The sequence below is a fragment of the Carassius carassius genome, chromosome 35 (genome assembly GCF_963082965.1).
Source record: "Carassius carassius chromosome 35, fCarCar2.1, whole genome shotgun sequence".
Lineage (NCBI taxonomy): Eukaryota > Metazoa > Chordata > Actinopteri > Cypriniformes > Cyprinidae > Carassius > Carassius carassius.
Window position 1 is genome coordinate 29,298,458 of NC_081789.1, and position 22,435 is coordinate 29,320,892.

The 22,435-nt window shown below is 37.6% G+C and overlaps 1 protein-coding gene across 1 annotated transcript; it reads right to left on the bottom strand.

Moving 5' to 3' along the window:
* Positions 1-10,294: 10,294 nt before the first annotated feature.
* Positions 10,295-12,467, bottom strand: LOC132116500 (purine-rich element-binding protein gamma-like). The gene has a single exon (XM_059525393.1). It carries the CDS (start codon positions 12,201-12,203, stop codon positions 11,232-11,234), a length of 972 nt encoding a protein of 323 aa, XP_059381376.1. The 5' UTR covers positions 12,204-12,467; the 3' UTR covers positions 10,295-11,231.
* Between the last annotated feature and the right edge of the window lie 9,968 nt (positions 12,468-22,435).

A 22,435-nucleotide genomic window follows, 5' to 3' on the forward strand; every position in this document is an offset into this window, starting at 1 on the left:
AAAAAAGAAGCCTTCAGAAGTCGTCAGTTCAGCGTTACTAAACTCAAGGTTTAGGGAATGTTGCTATAATTCAACATAGCAAATCACATAGCTTCTAGTGAAATATTTGGCTAAAGGTGTATTATTAGAAGCATTTAGTATTACTACATGTTGGTTATGTTTCATATGACAGCATGCCAGTGTGAAAACAAAGCTGTATATATGTGAAATGTTTATATAAGTAAATTCACATCTACACTATAACCGAGCAAACAAACTAACAGGTATCAACACATTGAAAGAAATAATCTTTCAACTTGAAAGATAAATATTATGGGTACTTACCATCATGTAAAATGGCAGTTGAACATGTACAACATGATCTAAAATGTCTTAGCAGGGAACTGTGCAAAGTTTGTCACTTCAGTTTGAGGAACATCAAGTGAGACATACCAAAAAGGAAATCGCTTGACCTCAAACGCTGAACAGCAAAGGCACAGGAAATTACCTAGTACTGTTACTAACACCACGGGTTCTTCTTTAGTCCAACCACCAATGAGCCTTGAAATTTATCACCCACATAGACAAGAGATGAGAACTTTTGGATAATTTAGTTTCATATATGTATATATATATATATACAGTACAGACCAAAAGTTTGGAAACATTACTATTTTTAATGTTTTTGAAAGAAGTTTCTTCTGTTCATCAAGCCTGCATTTTTTTTTAATCAAAAATACAGAAAAAACAGTAATATTGTGAAATATTATTACAACTTAAAATAATAGTTTTCTATTTGAATATACTTAAAAAAAAAATGTATTCCTGTGATGCAAAGCTGAATTTTCAGCATCATTCCTCCAGCCTTCAGTGTCACATGTAACATCCAGTCTATCACATGATCATTTAGAAATCATTCTAATATTCTGATTTATTATGAGTGTTGGAAACAGTTCTGCTGTCTAATATATTTGATGAATAAAAGCTTAAAAAGAACTGCATTTATTCAAAATAAAAAAAAATTCTAATAATACATACTAATAATATATTTTCTTTACTATCACTTTTTATCAATTTAACACATCCTTGCTGAATAAAAGTATTGATTTTATTTAAAAATTACTGACCAGTAGTGTATATTGTTATTACAAAATATTTATATTTTAAAAACATAGCTTCTTTTTTATTTATTTTTTATTCATCAAAGTATCCTAAAAAAGTATCACATGATCTGAAAAAATATTAAGCAGCAGAACTGTTTCCAACTTTGATAATGAATCATCATATTAGAATGATTTCTAAAGGATCATGTGATAATGATCCTAAAAATTCAGCTTTACATCACAGAAATAAATTATAATTTAAAGTATAATAAATTTAAAAACAATTATTTTAAATTGTAATAATATATCACAATATTACATTTTTTTTGATCAAATAAAAGCAGGCTTGATGAGCAGAAGAAACTTCTTTCAAAAACATTAAAAATAGTAATGTTTCCAAACGTTTGGTCTGTACTGTATATATATATATATATATATATACACACACACACACACACACACACACATTTTAGTATTATACTATTTAAGAATTTCTTCTTGATATATGGGTCAAAGGTTGCCACAGGACTTCATATGAAAAAAAAACACACCAGCATGTGAAACTGCTTCCTTTTTTTTCTCCTTCTTGCGAATTATTCAGTTCTCTGACACAAGCTCATTAAACACTTGCACATCCTATGCATGCTGCCATGTAAAACAGCTAAAAATAGAATGAATTAGAAATAGAATTAGAACGTCGTGGAAAAGTTAATTTATTTAAATAATTAAATTCAAATTGTGAAACTTGTCTATTAAATAAATTCAATTCACACAGACTGTGATAATTTTGACTTACATAAAACAAAAAAACCACCAATTCACTATCAAAACAAATCAGCTAATCCACTCAAAACCTGTGCCTTCAAAATTGTCTCTCAGTTTGGTTCACTAAGCTACACAATCATGGGGAAGACTGCTGATCTGACAGTTGTCCAGAAGACATTCATTGACACCCTTCACAAGGAGGGTAAGCCACAAAAATTCATTGCCAAATTAGTTAACCATTCACAGAGAGCTGTATCCAAGCATTTTAACAGAAAGTTGAGTGGAAGGAAAAAGTGTTGAAGAAAAAGATGCACAACCAAACGAGAGAACCACATCCTTTTGAGGATTGTCTAGGAAAATCGATTCAAGAATTTGAATGAAATTCACAAGGAAAGGACTGAGGCTGGGGTCAAGACATACAGATGTGTTAAGGAATTTGGCTACATTTGTCATATTCCTCTTGTTAAGCCACTCCTGAACTACAGACAACGTCAGAGGCGTCTTACCTGCGCTAAGGAGAAGAAGAGCTGGACTGTTGCCCAGTGGTCCGAAGTCCTCCTTTCAGATCAGAGCAAGTTTTGTATTTCATTTGGAAACCAAGGTCTTAGAGTCTGAAGGAAGGGTGGAGAAGCTCATAGCCCAAGTAGCTTGAAGTCCAGTGTTATGTTTCCACAGTCTGTGATGATTTGGGGTGCAATGTTTTGTCACAAGTTCATCAAACAACTGTGGTAAGAATCTTTCATCAATCACGGTGAGTAATGGATTCTCCTGCTATTGTTATTTGCACTGCTTGCCACATTTTTTATCTCTCTCTGTCAGCGAGTTTATCTCTCTCTGTCAGCGACGAGGGATTCACAAATGCAGGGAAACAGGTTGAGAAAGAAGATTTCACAATTAGAGACACGCATCCAAACTTTAATTGAGGATAGTAAGAATGCGTGGGCTCTATATATGGCTTTGGATGTGACTAACTCAGGGAGTCCTGTACGTCGTTCAGTTCCAGTAACAACACTACTGCAGCAGGGCAACTGGGTGACTGTGAGGAGAGATAGTCGCGGGTCAAAACAATGCTCTTCTGTTCCGATCAAAACATTAAACAGATTCTCCCCACTCAGTGATGCACCCACTGAGAAACCTGATGAAAGTGCTCTAGTTATTGGTGATTCTATTGTACAGAACATGAAAATAGAGACACCAGCCACCATAGTCAAATCTTTACTGGGAGCCAGAGCGCCTGACATCTTGGCAAATTTAAAAGTGCTGGCTAATGCTAAACGTAAATACAGTAAGATTGTTATTCACGGCGGGACTAATTATGATTTCGACGCGCCAGTCAGAGATCACTAAAAATAAAATTAAAGAGGTGTGTGAACTTGCAAGCACGATGTTAGAAACTGTAATATGCTCTGGTCCCCTCCCTGCTTACTGTGGTGACGAAATACATAGCAGATTGTCATCACTCAATTGCTGGATGTCTATGTGGTGCCCGGAGATGAACAGTTTTCATAGACAACTGGACAAGCTTTTGGAGGCAGGCCTGACCTGTTGAAAAGAGATGGTCTTCATCCCTCCTGGGGTGGTGCCACTCTTCTCTCTAGAGATATGGCACATAGTCTTAGGAGTTTGTACTTAACTACTGGGGCCCTGGTCAGGAAGCAGAAAGACTGGCAAAACTGACCATCTGCTAATCGCCTTATGTCACAGAATTCAGTTAATTCTCAGCACACACTTTCATCTATATCACACTCTAAAGACTGTGTCTGTTCCCCGAACAAAAAAACAAACCAATTTAAGAGAAACAATTTAATTGAGGTTTAACAAATAAAAACAGACACAATACAGATAAACAAATGATAAATCTTGGCTTATTGAATATCAGGTCCCTTTCTATGAATGCACATTTTATAAATGATATGATCACTGATTATAACCTACTGTAGATGTGCTCTGTTTGACAGAAACCTGGCTAAAACCTGATTATTACATTATTTTAAAAGAGTATTTATTTGCAATCAAGTCAATGATATCGCTGTAGATGAAGTGTCCCCAACTAAGCAAGCCAGAGGTGACAGCAGCAGGGAACCGAAACTCCATCGGTGACAGAATGGAGAAAAAAACCTTTGGAGAAACCAGGCTCAGTTGGGGGGCCAGTTCTCCTCTGACCAGACGAAACCAGTAGTTCAATTCCAGGCTGCAGCAAAGTCAGATTGTGCAGAAGAATCATCTGTTACCTGTGGTCTTGTCCTGGTGCTCCTCTGAGACAAGGTCTTTACAGGGGATCTGTATCTGGGGCTCTAGTTGTCCTGGTCTCCGCTGTCTTTCAGGGATGTAGAGGTCCTTTCTAGGTGCCGATCCACCATCCCTTCTGGATACGTACTGGATCCGGGTGACTGCAGTGACCCTCTGATCTGGATACAGACTGGATGGCTACGGTGACCTCGGAATAAGAAGAGTACGGTATACAGGCCACATGTACTGTATGTTAGACAACACATCTCAGGATCTACTCATTGTCAGAATCATACTCTAGAGTTAAGTATGATTCTGGAATTGATGTTGATAGGTTTTGGAATTATGCAGCCAAGCGATGATATCTCAGATCATTATTTAGTTTTGTGCAAAATTCATATACAGTAGCTAAAACTGTAAATTCTACTTCTTGTTACAAGTATGGTAGAACCATCACTTCTACCACAAAAGACTGCTTTGTAAATAACCTTCCTGATGTATCCCAATTCCTTAGCATATCCAAAACCTCAGAACAACTTGATGATGTAACAGAAACTATGGACTCTCTCTTTTCTAGCATTTTAAATAGTTTCTCCTTCATGCTTATGGAAGATTAAGCTCAGCTTGAGGAAAACAAAACTAGAGTTACTTCATATTGTTTAGTGGGAAAGTACCCTATCCTACAGAAAAGCATTAACAACTCCTAGATCTGATTACTTTTTGTCTCTTTTAAAAGAAAGAATTGTGGCTAAATTAACAAAAAATAAAGCATCAACAGGTGTTAACATGTCCCAACATCACAGCAGTAAGGACTTTATGAACTACTGTACTTCTAAAGATCTATACTACTAAAGATCAAATTGAAACCATGCAGCCATCAGCTGCAGTATTTCATCAGACAGTGCACTATAGATCTCCTGAGGAACAGTTCCACTCATTCTGTACTATAGGAGAGAAAGAATTTTATAAACTTGTTTAATATCATCTAAACCAACAACATGTATGTTAGACCCTATTCCATCTAAGCTCCTAAAAGAGGTGCTTCCAGAAGTCCTAGATCCTCTTATGACTAAACAACATTCTTTTGCATAGACTAGAAAACTTTGTTGGCATTAATGGAAATGCATTAGCATGGTTTAAATTGTAATTATATGACCTCCATCAATTCGCAGCAGTGAATGAAGAGGTATCATACCTATCACAAGTGCAGTATGGAGTACCTCAAGACTCAGTACCAGGGCCGTGACTCTTCACTCTTTACATGTTATAGATATCAGGAAATACAGTGTTAGCTTTCACTGTTATGCTGATGATACTCAGCTCTATGATAGGGGGAAGTCATGGCCTCATGGTTAGAGAATCAGACTCGCAATTGAAGGGTTGTGAGCTTGAGTCTCGGGCCGGCAGGAATTGTATGTGGGGGGAGTGCATGTACAGTGCTCTCTCCACCTTCAATACCATGACTTAGGTGCCCTTGAGTAAGGCACTGAACCCCCAACTGCTCCCCGGGCGCCGCAGCATAAATGGCTGCCCACTGCTCCAGGTGTGTGTTCAGTGTGTGTGTGTTCACTGCTGTGTGTGTGCAATTTGGATGGGTTAAAAGCAGAGCACGAATTCTGAGTATGGGTCACCATACTTGGATGTATGTGACATCACTTTCACTTTCACTTTCTTCTGCACAATGTGAATTTGCTGCAGCCTGGAATTGTCTGGCCAGAAGGAGAACTAATCCCCCCACCCCCTGACTGAGCCTGGTATAACCCCAGGGTTTTTTCTCCATTCTGTGGTTCATTGCTGCTGTCACCTCTGGCATGCTTCGTTGGGGACACTTCATTTACAGCGATATCGTTGACTTCATTGCAAATTATTGCACAGATACTATTTAAACTGAACTGAGCTGAATGATGACGTCACTGAATTCAATGATGAACTGCCTTTAACTGTCATTTTGCATTATTGACATACTGTTTTCCTAATTAATGTTGTTCAGTTGCTTTGACACAATGTTTTTTGTTTAAAGCGCTATATAAATAAAGGTGACTTGACTTGACTTGCTTCCTTCTGCTGACCAGCTTTTTGAAGATGCTGATTTCATTTTCCAGCAGGATTTGGCACCTGCCTACACTGCCAAATGCAACAAAATTTGGTCAAATGACCATGGTGTTGGTGTGCTTGACTGGCCAGCAAACTCACCAGACCTGAACCCCATGGATAATCTATAGGGTATTGTCAAGAGGAAAATAAGAAACAAGAGACCAAAAAATGCAGATGGGCTGAAGGTCACTGTCAAAGTAACCTGGGCTTCCAGACCACCTCAGCAGTGCCAAAAACTGATCACCTCCATGCGACACCAAATTAAGGCAGTAATTGAAGCAAAATGAGCCCCTACCAAGTAATGAGTACATGTACATGTACAGTAAATTAACACACCTTCCAGAAGGCCAACAATTCACTAAAATGTTTTTTATGAAGTATTCTAATTTGTTGAGATGAATTGTTGGGTTTTTGCTAAACGCAAAATTATCAAAAAATTAAAAGAACCAAAAACTTAAACTACCTCAGTCTGTGTGCATTGAATTTAATTAATACACAAGTTTCACAATATCCGTCAAAAATAACCAGTATTTCTGAAAGAAAAGACAAGAGAGGTTAAGATCAGGTGGCTATCTGAAATCATGGCTTAAGCACTTTGAGCTCAAAGGGATATTTCTTCCTGACACATATGGAAGAGTATTACAGTTAAGATTCAGTGTGCTATATTGCTTTTATCTAGCCTTACAAAAGCACATAACATCTCAAAAAGAAGACGGCTTGACCCTTTGGTCTTGAAGCCTAAATCAGCTGAGAGAGCGTGGTTATTGCATTGACTGAACTCAAAAGTAAAAACTACTGAAAATGTACATTTTCTATGCTAAAAGTATGTCATACCAAAATACAGTAATTCCAATAATAAGTTATGAATTCACTATAATGTGGAAAAAAAAGAGTGTCAATAATATAATATTAGCCAACGATATCTGAAGAGTTGATCAAAACACATTTTAAACATAAAAAAGTATTTTATTAGATTGTCTGTGGAACTTTACACACAAATATTGGGTAGCTGTAAATAAGCATCACACATTTCAACATGTACTTTGGCGAGGACATCAACCATGAGACATCTACTGATTCAAGCTTTCACCCACCAGTGTTATTCACCGTAAAAACTGAGTAGCAGCCATGGCACTTGGGCTGCTCTCTGGTTGCATTTCTGACATATTTTTGTGTAGCAAACGCAACTTTCTTATGTCATCCTGCCTAAAGCAACCTGAAAGGGGTCATATGATGCTGCTAAAAATAACATTATTTTGTGTATTTGGTGTAATGAAATGTGTTTAAGCGGGATTAAGGTTAAAAAACATAATTTTCCACATATTGTACAGTACTGTTTCTCCTCTATGCCCCGCCTTCTGAAACACATAAATTTTTACAAAGCTTATTGCTCTGAAGAGCAAGATGTGTTGCGATTGGCCAGCTATCCAGTGCATTGTGATTGGCAGAATACCTCAAGTGTGTGACGGAAATGTTACCCCCTTAACATATTGTGTCCGGCTGGAGCGACGAGACATAAACATAGTAGTTTCGCTTTCTCAGCAAAACAGCGTCACACATCATGGTCTTGTGTGAGCAGAGGATGGCATGAGAATGGCACAGTCAGCAGATTTTTTTGAACTTTCCAGATCTTTTTTATGTACCAAGAGCTTGTAACACACCACAGAGAAAGGGAAAAAAATAGCATCATATGACCCCTTTAATTGGAGAATAAAGCCAGACTTGTGTGCAGGGAGCCTCCACACACAACTGGAAAGTTGGCTCACGACTACACAGACATAGATGAGCTTCTGGAAGTATGCATGATTTACAGTTACGCATAAGTGCTCACGTTGAAAAAGGGCATCTTGTCATCATTCTTGAGATTGACAACAGCATTTAGCTTCGGGTTTGTTCTACTGTTTCCATTGTCATTCATCATGCATTCAGCTAGGGTCCAGTTCAGCACCTTTATAAGTTCTCATATAGCACCATTTTTTCATATTATATATTTGAAGTTTGTCAGGACCCTACTGTTTGCATGCACGAACGTCAAATTTAAAACTTCATATTTCGTCAGATATCTATCCTACATATTTCAACCTTTTAAAACATTACAAGGCAAATCAGGAATATTTATACTGTACCATACATTTTAAACAGAAACTAATACAGTACTCACATGAAAAGAAAGTGCAACTAGACAGAACCATTTCATTCTTGTTTTTGAATAGTATATTATTTGAAGGCTCTAAAGGAGGACACACTACATTAATTTTCTAAAGTTACACCAAAACATTTTTTAGAATTTTGCCATCTTTTAAAATCATTTAACAAACACTGGCATGTCTTAATTCCAACTGCAGATGGTCAACACAAAGATAAAAAAGGGCAAAGAAAGATTTGTGAACACCTTTGTTTTTTTACAACATCATATTACCCACACCACTATCAAGAACATATACATAAATGTATGCATCTCTGCTGTTATATTTTGATTTTCCACAAACTTAAAATATTTTTCTGTTTTACTTTGTATTATTGTTCACTTTATTTGCATGGTCACATTGTCACATTTAAAATACCTTTTCATCTGTTATTTAGTTTTCTAACAACATGCATACAAAATGTTATATTTTAGAGATGAAGGCAAACTACGTTTGAATGACAATTTGTAACCCTAAAGTCAATCATTACAACCACATTGTGTAATGATTTTAAGGCCTATGGGTTGAAAACTGTGACTTCATGACTTCATGTTATGCATAACAGTCCAATTTCATGAATTCAAGTGTTTAGAGTAACTCTGATATAGCTGCAATATAATCGCATTTTGAGATGGCCTCATAAATTGACATAGCTGTTTCCTCTAACATTACAGGAAAATAAACATCAGTCTCCCCAAATAATTCCTTTAGAATGAAATAAGCGGCTTTATCAGGGTGGTAAATTGTGTACACTAACAATATTTATATACCGACTATACATAAAGCAAGAAAAACATCATACGAACACTGCTCTCTTCTGGTCATGCTTTGCACATACATGTATAACAAGTATACTTCTACTAACATCTTTGTTGGGAACAAACCTGTACTGATACTGATTTTTAAAGTGCACATGGTTCATCAATTTTGCACCAGCTTTACACGTTTACAACTTTATAGGTAAAAGAGGACAACCAGATGGTGCCATTCAAAGGTATCTTTCTAAATATTTTGATGCGCCTGGTAGAAAAAAGGTTTGAAATTTGAGGTGAAAATAACTGCCTCAACTTTCCTACCTTATAAATACAGGAAATCTGTATACTAAGCATTATGACCCATGCTAGTATATACTGCGTCCTTCTATAACAGCCCTTATTATAAGAAATCGGTGTGCAGACAGTCATAAGAAACGAACTACACAAAGAGAACAATACAATCGCAGACTGAATACTTGGTGTCAGTGATATGCTAATCAGATCCTTGAAATAAATCATTGCAATCAAACCTGATCGAAATGAACCAAGAAGTGCAGAGAGCAAACAGATGAATGCACTTCTGAAAAGCTGAGGTGCTAATCTGGGAGCGTGATTGTGAATCTTTACATATGAAAAAATGAAGGTTCTCTTTGCAGTGGTAAAGCAGATGAAGCAGCTCAAAGTGCTGTTTGAATAAAGTGCTTCCTGTAGGAGGTGTCTTTTATAGATCAGCATCTTAACACTAACCAACAGAATTTATCCATAATTCAGTCATTTTCTGCTAAAACATAAATATTCTCTCTCTCTCTCTCACACACACACAGACGTTTTACGAATGTAGGGAAAAAAAAGAAGTGCTGAAACGAATTGCTTTTCCTGTCAGCTGGACAATAATTACAGTACAAATTAACAGAAGCCATGTCTCTAAATGCTACAACCCCAGGAAAAAGTTATAGTAAAGGCAACTAGGTAACAAATCCTGTGTTTTCATAATAGTACACTACTGCTTATATTTTATTTGAATGCAATTCAGATTGCAAAATGCATACTGTCCATAGTAGGCCCAATTTCAGTATAGACTTAAAACTGCCAAAATCTGCAAAAACCATTTCCTGCAATCCAGTGAATTTGAAGTGAAGGACATCTGAGGATGCTGCAATTTGCTTGTTATTTTTTGTTAAATTTGATCAAATACTATTTAAAAAACAAATGATTACGTATTAGTGATGCAGTAGAATATGTGTATGACGATAAGTAGATTTAAACAGCTATTGTTTTGAGAGGAATGACATGTTAAATGCATTGAAACCTATTTTAGGTTTGTGTAAACCCAGTGTGACAATTCTTTTCAGCATTTCACATATGACCACATAACCCTGCAAAACCAAGCTAAACTAAATTCTGTTATATTAAAACAACTGTCAGGGAAAAATAATATATTGCACACCTATCAATGATGATTTTGTCTCATCAGAGAGATTAAAATCCATTATTTAAAGCCACTTTTAAAAACTTTAAACTTTTAAAAAAAGTAATCTTGACGTGTCCGTTCATTTATGCTAAAGCATGGACACACAATGTCATATATTTGATGCTTTATAGTTAGAGCAGCCTCATTGTGTTAGGTATTTTTCATTAGGCTAGTGTGTAAATAATGAATCCAAATATTTTAAATATTAATGCACTTTTTGGTTTCTAATTTCAAATGAGGAAATCAGTATTTCTGCAATGGCAAATTGTTGCAGTTCTCTTTATCATTGACAAAGTCAGGCTGTAAAAAAAAAAAAAAAAACCTTCACTTTGACCAATCGAAATATTCCGCACTTGATCGTGTGCAGGGCTTTTCTGATATAAGTGCTTAATAAGACCTTGATTATTTGATTCCCAGCTTTGAGAAATTGCACAGCAGCCCCACACGTTAAGCCTGGGAAGAAGTAGGCTACTGGATGTAATAACACCGATTCCCAATGCTCTACTAAGCGCTCACACACACACACACACACACACACACCTAATGAAAGACTGCACCTGTCCGGCACCGGTCACGATCGTCCGCTAGAACCGCAGGAGGCTAGAGGTACAACTAACAATCAAAAGTATCAGAAGTACGTTAGTTTTCGTCAATCCTCGTGCTCTTCCGTGCCTCTCCTCTTCTCTTCATGACAGGTGAAGATGTGCCGCATCTCCTCCTCATACCTCATGAAGTTCTCCCCGAAGCTGGCCCAGGCTTTCAGCGGGACGGTAATAGTGTTCCTGTAGGGCTGCCGGACCTCACTGATCTTCAGAAAGACGCCGAAGCGGTTCGAGCCTACGTCGAAGTAAAATCGCTTGTTGTCGACGCGGAACGACGCGGCATCGGGTAGCTCGGGCGACTCGTCGTGGTTCCGCGCGCAGGCCCGCTCTGGCTCGTCGTCACCGTAGTCGTCGATGAGCTGAGACAGCGCATCTCTGAACTCGATGAGACCTTGCGCGGGCAGCACGATGGTCTGCTCGATACCCTGCCCGTAGTAACCCATGCTTCCGTGTCCTCGGTTGACTGTCTGTCTGATGCGCAGGAACCGGCCGCGCTGGTTCTCCTTCAGGTCCAGGTAATACTTCCTATTGTCCCGCTCGATGAACTCGCTCTTCAGCACCCTGTGCGTCTGCTCCTCGGACGCGGCAGAGCCGCTGGGGGACGCCGCCAGATCCGCTGCTCTCAGAGGGTACGGCGCGCGTCCCTGACCGTTGCTCTGCCCCTCCGGCCGGTGGTCTGGCGCCTGGCTTCCTCGAAGCCCGATGTGCGCGTAATAATCGATGAATTCGCCCAGGCAGTAGCGCAAATCGGGGGCCATAGACATGGAGAGGGTGAGCTTGCTCTTGCGGATGTTGTCGTGCCGGCCTCGGCCGATCCACACCTCGGCGATCTTCAGGAAGCGGCCACGGGTGCTCTGCTTCACGTCCAGGTAGAAGCGCTTCTTCTGGATGTCCACGCGCTTGGACGCCAGCTCCTGTATGTCTGACGGTTTTCCGCTCGCGTACTGCTGCGAGTATCCTGATGTCATCCTGCCTCTACCTCTGTCCGTGCCCCTTCGGTGAATATCGGCCATAATCATTCACGGTGCTTCATCGCTTTGCTCTGTGTTCCGCTTATCGACAGTTCGAGCACCGGCGAGTCTCCTCGACTGACCTGAAAATGGCAGTAGCTTAGAACGGCTCATCGACTTCCTTTGTCCTGATAAAAGGCCAAGCGAAGCGCGGAGGCGCGTACCGTTTGCACCATATTTTAAACACTCTTGTTTTTCGCCTCACCATCCATCTGACACATATTCCTGAAGTGAGAGTGTGTGTGAGAGAGAGTGAATCTCTGGAGGGCGCTTCTGCTGTAGTGCGAATGAACTCAATGACCCTCCCCCTCCATTCAAAACACAGGCGCGCGCACGCGCTCGCGCATAGCTTGCATACTAAAACATGCTCTGCGCTGCATACAGAGAAGTATATATTAAATCAATACTCCAGAATGAGGCCATACTTGCACATGTTTGTCTATTCTCCGCACCGCTTGTCCTATGTAGGGGATGCTGGAGAAAGGAAGAAACCCTGGACGGAACAGAACTATGCGCACTATGGTGTCGGACTCGGGATTATAGGGATTCTGCCGGGATTCTGCCGCAATATTATTATCAGTTTTCTCCCCCAACGTCATTAATACTTCATCGTTCATTTCAAATTCTTACATTTAATCTATAAATTCAATTATGATAATTTGATTATTGTTATCTATACATTTTCACTTAATCTACACTGAAAAAATACAACAAATACAATTATAATGTTATGAGATTGTTTGAAATATTTTTTTGAAATATTCAAACAAGAAATGATGGTGGTAATTATACTTTTAAACTAAATTAAAATGCCAATAGGAGCCTGTACTGAACGTTTAATGAGTGAGTCACTGAGTTGTTCATTCAAACGATTCGTTCAAACGGCTGATTCATCAGATGTTTATGCATGTGCTAATGAAACTTTGACTCAACCAATTCGTTCAAAACACGGAATCATTCAGCAATGAATGGGCTGGTTGCTGTGAGGTGCGCTGTGTTACCACCTAAAATGTAAGTGACCTAAGTAATTTGCTTATTGAACTGTTTATTGAAACAGTTAAATAGAAACAATTGTAATGGTAAAAACGTTGTGCGATGTTACCTAAATAACTGTATTTTAAACATAAAAACATTTTATTTTGAATATTTACCCAAGCATGCTTACTTGTCTGGTGTTAATGAAGCGTTAATGTCAAGCCCTGGAGTCTATATGTGCATCTCAATAAATTTGAATGTCATGGAAAAGTTTATTTATTTCAATAATTCAACTTAAATTAAGAAACCTGTGTATTAAATAAATTCAGTGCACACAGACTAAAGTAGTTTAAGTCTTTGGTTCTTTTAATTGTGATGATTTTGGCTCACATTTAACAAAACCCACCAATTCACAATCTCGACAAATTAGAATACTTCATAAGACAAAAAAAAAAAAAACATTTTTAGTGAATTGTTGGCCTTCTGGAAAGTATGTTCACTTACTGTACACATACTCAATACTTGGTAGGAACTACTTTTGCTTTAAATACTGCATCAATTCAGCATGCCATGGAGGTGATCAGTTTGTGAGTCATTCTACGAAACGGGTGCCCTTTGGGTCCGCAACATTTGATGAGATGCATAAAACATGTCCAAAAATGTGTTTATAAAGATTATTCATTCAAGTGTTTTTGATAACATGATACATGATAAAAATATATATTTTTTAAAGAATAATACACTATTTTAATCATTTTGTTTTTTGCCACCAAAAACAAAAGCAGACAAGTACTGACATTCCTCTGCATTCTTTAGTTGTTGATTTTTCATGTTAGGCAGGTTCCGTCAAGCTTAAACCAACCACACCGTCATGCAAAATAGAAAGAGAAAACTGATTTTTATTTTTTATTTTACAATATTAATGCAAATACCAAGATATTTCTATATTTCAGACCACATGGGAGATCTGCGGCTATTTTGGGCTGTAATTTACCACCCTGGGGTGGTTCTGCTTTCCATATGAATGTGTGGAAATCAAGGATTCTAATATAGGCTAATCATTTTTAGCAACTTTGGTCTGATTTCATACTCAATAGTTGTATCAAACCCAGGTGCTTTTGCATTCAGCTTATGTCAACGCAAACGCACACGTAAAACGCATGGAGGACACAACGCGACTGAGCATAGTTGTTTTGTTTTTTTTGGTGCTATTAAGCACAGCATAATTTATTTTAATTATTTAATTTTAATTAATTAAATTTTGATTTTAAGGAGTGTGTGGAATCAACCTCGACTCTCTCGTGTGTTGAGGAAACAATGATATCAACAGTGTTACGCATGCGCGGGATACTTTACTTCCTAAACAATTGCAAACCCGAGTCTGTGTTGCTTGCACATTAATGCGAACCACGCCACAGTTCGGGAGCAAATGAACTCAAACCACCTTCTCCAGGTAGTCTCGGGTTCGGTACCCCAGTGCGCACCAGGGTCCGATGACAGCTTTCACATTAGTGATTTTTCATGTGAACCATGCCCCGTTCCGCACTAAACTATCTCTCTCTCTCACTCACTCACTCACTCAATTACTCACTCACTCAATTACTCACTCACTCACTCACTCATCACCAATGTTTTCCATTAAATCTCTAAGTTTAATGTTTCCCTCCCCCAGTAGTATAAAGTTTAAAACAAGCATATCTTATAAACGCATTGTCCATACCACCCTGTCACAGTGAATCACTTTGTGACATCAGTTACCACCCCGTCACAGGGTAATTTTGTTACAATTGTATGTAAAATAAGTGTAATTTTACAAAAATTAATGTTGAATGATGTTGTTGTTTGAACTAATCAAATAAATGTAACTTTATTTTTATTTTTAAAGTGTATTCGTTTTTTCAGTACAAACAAAGAGGCCTATGAAATGTTAAATTCATATTTAAAGATAAAAAAAACTTGAAAATAAAAAAATGGATTAACTTACAGACTTTCTATTGATGGCTGCCAAAAAATGGACATTTTACTATTAGGAAAACATTAGATTTAAAAAAATAAATTTCTTGTTTTATTGTCCGTGATGGGGTGGTACAAGAAAGACAACCTTGCGTGAATAAAAATTATAATATTATTAAGGATTTTGTGCCTGAGGTGGGAAAATATGTTTTGTTGGAGGATTAACATATCTTTAAAGTTGTAAGAAAAAGAAAAAAAGTTTGTTCTTCATGAAAATTTGGAAAACTGCAACATGGAAATGGCACTCGTTTCGTAGAATGACTCTTGTGGCACTGCTGAGGTGGTATGGAAGCCCAGGTTTCTTTGACAGTGGCCTTCAGCTAATCTGCATTTTCCTCTTAAAAATACACCATAGATTCTCCATAGGTGCCAAATCCTGCTGGAAAATGAAATCAGCATCTTCAAAAAGCTGGTCAGCAGAAGGAAGCATGAGTGCTCCAAAATTTATTGGTAAACGGCTGCAGTGACTTTGGTTTTCAAAAAACACAATGGACCAACACCAGCAGATGACATTGCACCCCAAATCATTACAGACCATGGAAACTTAAAACTGGACTTCAAGCAACTTACACTATGAGCTTCTCCAACCCTACCTCCGGACACTATGAGCTTGGTTTCCAAATGAAATACAAAACTTGCTCTCATCTAAAAAGAGGACTCAGGACCACTGGGCAACAGTCCAGTTCTTCTTCTCCTTAGCCCAGGTAAGATGCCTCTGACGTTGTCTGTGGTTCAACAAATTCCTGGACATGTCTGTGTGTGGTGGCTCTTGATGCCTTGACCCAAGAGAGAGGGTAATGTGCACCTTGTCTCCAAAAATTTGATTGAGGAGGGTCATAAAAGCCATCTGTTCTGGACACCTGTTTGTACACCCCCCCTCCCCTCCTTGTACAGCCCAGTGACCTAAATATGAACTTATGAACCCAAGAAGGAATTTCGGTGGGAGTTGTGTTGGGATCTATGTGCTTTTTAAACTCTGAAAAGGGGTGAAATCATGAAAATGGTATAAGGGAAGTTTTTATTAAGGTTTTAAGTACACAGTGCATTTCAAGAAAAAGGTTATAAACACAAACAGAAATGGAAACAATGTAATGATCGTTTTCGTAGTTGGAAAAATGTAAAAACGTTGTTAAAGTTGTAACAAATGAAATAAAAAGAAAACCAGGTTGCTGGTTATTTATCTAAAACAACTAAACAAGTCAAAAAACTATCAGATACGTTTTGTTAAGCAACATGGAAAAAGACGTGAGAGCTTGTAGCATTGCAGTTTAAAAAGGTGTAAAACGTTGCTAAAGTTGTTACAAATTAAAAAGAAAACTACGTTACTGGATATTTATGTAGAACGACTAAACAGGTCAAAACTATCAGAAAAAGGTTATAAACACAGACGAGACGGAAACAATGTAATGGTTGGTTTTTTTGTACTTGGTAGTGTAAAAACGGTGTTAAAGTTGTTACAAATTAAATAAAAAGAAAACCAGGTTACTGGTTATTTATCTAAAACAACTAAACAAGTCAAAAACTAACAGATATGTTTCGTTAAGCAACACATGAAAAAGATGTGAGAGCTCGTAGTATTACAATTTAAAAAGCTGTTTTGTTACTAGTTAGAAAACTAGGTAACAGAGTTTTAGCATTTGTACCTTACCTCATACTAAAAAAAGAAGCGAATGTAAAGAAACGATACAAACCAGAAAAGTTGGCGTTTGTCAGGTCAGGATGAAAAATTTAAACAAAAGAAAAAATATGGTAGGCATTTACGCGGATCTCAAAGAAAATACATCAGACAAGATACTTGTCAAATCTATGCAGTACTTTACCACTAACTACAATTTTAAAAATCGAGACTGTTACTGACAGAGAGTTAAACAAAAGAAAAAAAGATCTCACAGCAAAGTGTTACGATGTCTCCGGTAACGTTAGATCGACTCAAACTAAAAAAAGAAGGTAACGTAAAGCAATGTTACAAACCAAGAAAGTAGTCATTTGTCACGTCGGGTGAAAAGTTAAAACAAAAGAAAAAAAAAAGGTAGGCATCTACTAGGGCTGTGCAAAAAAATCGAATGCGATTTTCATGCACATCTCATCAGTAAAGACGCTCCTGTAATTAGAAGTATATCTCCAGCACTTGTGTTCAGATCAGGGTTGCCAGGTTTTCAGAAACAAATCCTGCCCAGTTGCTTCTCAAAACTAGTCCAAAACTAGCCCAATCGCGCTTCGAGGTGGTTCCCCGATAAAAATTGCTTCCCGGGATTAAAATATACATTTTTTGGAAGGGTTGCCTTGGTAAAATTCGCATTTTAGGGGCTAAATATCACGTTATTTGTATTGGGGTCGCTTCGACCTGCGGACAGGAAAAAACAACCTCAGACTTGGCAACACTGGTTGGCATTTACTACACCGAGCCGTAATTCACAGACAATCTACACAAAATCGATGTTAAAATCGCAAGCGATTCTTTGTCGATTTTGAAAACGATTTTGTGTTAGTTGTCGGTAGACTACGACTCTGTGTAGTAACTGCCGCTCCACCTGAACCAGTGTTGCCAAGTCTGCGATTGTTTTTCATGTCCGCGGTTTGAAGCAACCCCACTACCAATACTTTTACATTTTATTAAAATAGGTTCAACTGTTTCAGGAAGATCACATTTAACACAAAGTCCAGACACATGTTTTTCCTCTTATAAATAATGACTGATTAAGTGCAATGTGTCCAATTCTATGGCGAGATCTTCCTTTCAAACCCCCCCCCCCCCCCCCCCCCCCCACCCAAAATTCTCCTTTCATTTCCAACTGTTCTTTGAATATTATATGAATATTATATTATATTATATAATATTATATTATATAAATGCCGTCCTTTATTCTCACCACCCCATTTAATTTGACAGGTATCTTTGTATGTTTTTTTTTTTTTTTTTTTTTTTTTATTAGCCCTTTTAATTCTAATTTACTCATTGTATTAAATTTGATGTCTGATATTTTAATGTTTTTATCTGGTCCACTACTTTCATTACCTTCATTACCTATATGTGTGGGTATCCATAAAAAATAAATCTTTGTTTTTGCTTGTATTCTGAACAAACTCTGTAAAATGCCTGACAAAATGTCTTGTCTAGTAGAAGCTTCACCACTCTTTAAACTTGATAGTACTGAAAATGAGTCTGAACATATGACTACTTTAGGTATATTAATGTGTTCAACCCCACCGAAGAGCCAAAAATATGTAATCAAGGATTCTAATATAGGCTAATCATTTTTAGCAACTTTGGTCTGATTTCATACTCAATAGTTGTATCAAACCCAGGTGCTTTTGCATTCAGCTTATGTCAACGCAAACGCACACGTAAAACGCATGGAGGACACAACGCGACTGAGCATAGCTGTTTTTTTTTTTTGGTGCTATTAAGCACAGCATAATAATTTATTTTAATTATTTAATTTTAATTAATTAAATTTTGATTTTAAGGAGTGTGTGGAATCAACCTCGACTCTCTCGTGTGTTGAGGAAACAATGATATCAACAGTGTTACGCATGCGCGGGATACTTTACTTCCTAAACAATTGCAAACCCGAGTCTGTGTTGCTTGCACATTAATGCGAACCACGCCACAGTTCGGGAGCAAATGAACTCAAACCACCTTCTCCAGGTAGTCTCGGGTTCGGTACCCCAGTGCGCACCAGGGTCCGATGACAGCTTTCACATTAGTGATTTTTCATGTGAACCAAGGCCCGTTCCGCACTAAACTATCTCTCTCTCTCACTCACTCACTTACTCACCCTCTCTCTCACTCACTCACTCAATTACTCACTCACTCACTCACTCACTCATCACCAATGTTTTCCATTAAATCTCTAAGTTTAATGTTTCCCTCCCCCAGTAGTATAAAGTTTAAAACAAGCATATCTTATAAACGCATTGTCCATACCACCCTGTCACAGTGAATCACTTTGTGACATCAGTTACCACCCCGTCACAGGGTAATTTTGTTACAATTGTATGTAAAATAAGTGTAATTTTACAAATATTAATGTTGAATGATGTTGTTGTTTGAACTAATCAAATAAATGTAACTTTATTTTTATTTTTAAAGTGTATTCGTTTTTTCAGTACAAACAAAGAGGCCTATGAAATGTTAAATTCATATTTAAAGATAAAAAAAACTTGAAAATAAAAAAATGGATTAACTTACAGACTTTCTATTGATGGCTGCCAAAAAATGGACATTTTACTATTAGGAAAACATTAGATTTAAAAAAATAAATTTCTTGTTTTATTGTCCGTGATGGGGTGGTACAAGAAAGACAACCTTGCGTAAATAAAAATTATAACATTATTAAGGATTTTGTGCCTGAGGTGGGAAAATATGTTTTGTTGGAGGATTAACATATCTTTAAAGTTGTAAGAAAAAGAAAAAAAGTTTGTTCTTCATGAAAATTTGGAAAACTGCAACATGGAAATGGCACTCGTTTCGTAGAATGACTCTTGTGGCACTGCTGAGGTGGTATGGAAGCCCAAGTTTCTTTGACAGTGGCCTTCAGCTAATCTGCATTTTCCTCTTAAAAATACACCATAGATTCTCTATGGGGTTAAGGTCTGGTGAGTTTGCTGGCCAGTCAAGCAGACCAACACCATGGTCATTTAACCAACTTTTGGTGCATTTGGCAGTGTAGGCAGGTGCCAAATCCTGCTGGAAAATGAAATCAGCATCTTCAAAAAGCTGGTCAGCAGAAGGAAGCATGAGTGCTCCAAAATTTATTGGTAAACGGCTGCAGTGACTTTGGTTTTCAAAAAACACAATGGACCAACACCAGCAGATGACATTGCACCCCAAATCATTACAGACCATGGAAACTTAAAACTGGACTTCAAGCAACTTACACTATGAGCTTCTCCAACCCTACCTCCGGACACTATGAGCTTGGTTTCCAAATGAAATACAAAACTTGCTCTCATCTAAAAAGAGGACTCAGGACCACTGGGCAACAGTCCAGTTCTTCTTCTCCTTAGCCCAGGTAAGATGCCTCTGACGTTGTCTGTGGTTCAACAAATTCCTGGACATGTCTGTGTGTGGTGGCTCTTGATGCCTTGACCCAAGAGAGAGGGTAATGTGCACCTTGTCTCCAAAAATTTGATTGAGGAGGGTCATAAAAGCCATCTGTTCTGGACACCTGTTTGTACACCCCCCCTCCCCTCCTTGTACAGCCCAGTGACCTAAATATGAACTTATGAACCCAAGAAGGAATTTCGGTGGGAGTTGTGTTGGGATCTATGTGCTTTTTAAACTCTGAAAAGGGGTGAAATCATGAAAATGGTATAAGGGAAGTTTTTATTAAGGTTTTAAGTACACAGTGCATTTCAAGAAAAAGGTTATAAACACAAACAGAAATGGAAACAATGTAATGATCGTTTTCGTAGTTGGAAAAATGTAAAAACGTTGTTAAAGTTGTAACAAATGAAATAAAAAGAAAACCAGGTTGCTGGTTATTTATCTAAAACAACTAAACAAGTCAAAAAACTATCAGATACGTTTTGTTAAGCAACACGTGAAAAAGACGTGAGAGCTTGTAGCATTGCAGTTTAAAAAGGTGTAAAACGTTGCTAAAGTTGTTACAAATTAAAAAGAAAACTAGGTTACTGGATATTTATGTAGAACGACTAAACAGGTCAAAACTATCAGAAAAAGGTTATAAACACAGACGAGACGGAAACAATGTAATGGTTGGTTTTTTTGTACTTGGTAGTGTAAAAACGGTGTTAAAGTTGTTACAAATTAAATAAAAAGAAAACCAGGTTACTGGTTATTTATCTAAAACAACTAAACAAGTCAAAAACTAACAGATATGTTTCGTTAAGCAACACATGAAAAAGATGTGAGAGCTCGTATTATTACAATTTAAAAAGCTGTTTTGTTACTAGTTAGAAAACTAGGTAACAGAGTTTTAGCATTTGTACCTTACCTCATACTAAAAAAAGAAGCGAATGTAAAGAAACGATACAAACCAGAAAAGTTGGCGTTTGTCAGGTCGGGATGAAAAATTAAAACAAAAGAAAAAATATGGTAGGCATTTACGCGGATCTCAAAGAAAATACATCAGACAAGATACTTGTCAAATCTATGCAGTACTTTACCACTAACTACAATTTTAAAAATCGAGACTGTTACTGACAGAGAGTTAAACAAAAGAAAAAAAGATCTCACAGCAAAGTGTTACGATGTCTCCGGTAACGTTAGATCGACTCAAACTAAAAAAAGAAGGTAACGTAAAGCAATGTTACAAACCAAGAAAGTAGTCATTTGTCACGTCGGGTGAAAAGTTAAAACAAAAGAAAAAAAGGTAGGCATCTACTAGGGCTGTGCAAAAAATCGAATGCGATTTTCATGCACATCTCATCAGTAAAGACGCTCCTGTAATTAGAAGTATATCTCCAGCACTTGTGTTCAGATCAGGGTTGCCAGGTTTTCAGAAACAAATCCTGCCCAGTTGCTTCTCAAAACTAGTCCAAAACTAGCCCAATCGCGCTTCGAGGTGGTTCCCCGATAAAAATTGCTTCCCGGGATTAAAATATAAATTTTTTGGAAGGGTTGCCTTGGTAAAATTCGCATTTTAGGGGCTAAATATCACGTTATTTGTATTGGGGTCGCTTCGACCTGCGGACAGGAAAAAACAACCTCAGACTTGGCAACACTGGTTGGCATTTACTACACCGAGCCGTAATTCACAGACAATCTACACAAAATCGATGTTAAAATCGCAAGCGATTCTTTGTCGATTTTGAAAACGATTTTGTGTTAGTTGTCGGTAGACTACGACTCTGTGTAGTAACTGCCGCTCCACCTGAACCAGTGTTGCCAAGTCTGCGATTGTTTTTCATGTCCGCGGTTTGAAGCAACCCCACTACCAATACTTTTACATTTTATTAAAATAGGTTCAACTGTTTCAGGAAGATCACATTTAACACAAAGTCCAGACACATGTTTTTCCTCTTATAAATAATGACTGATTAAGTGCAATGTGTCCAATTCTATGGCGAGATCTTCCTTTCAAACCCCCCCCCCCCCCCAAAATTCTCCTTTCATTTCCAACTGTTCTTTGAATATTATATGAATATTATATTATATTATATAATATTATATTATATAAATGCCGTCCTTTATTCTCACCACCCCATTTAATTTGACAGGTATCTTTGTATGTTTTTTTTTATTTTTTTTATTTTTTTATTAGCCCTTTTAATTCTAATTTACTCAT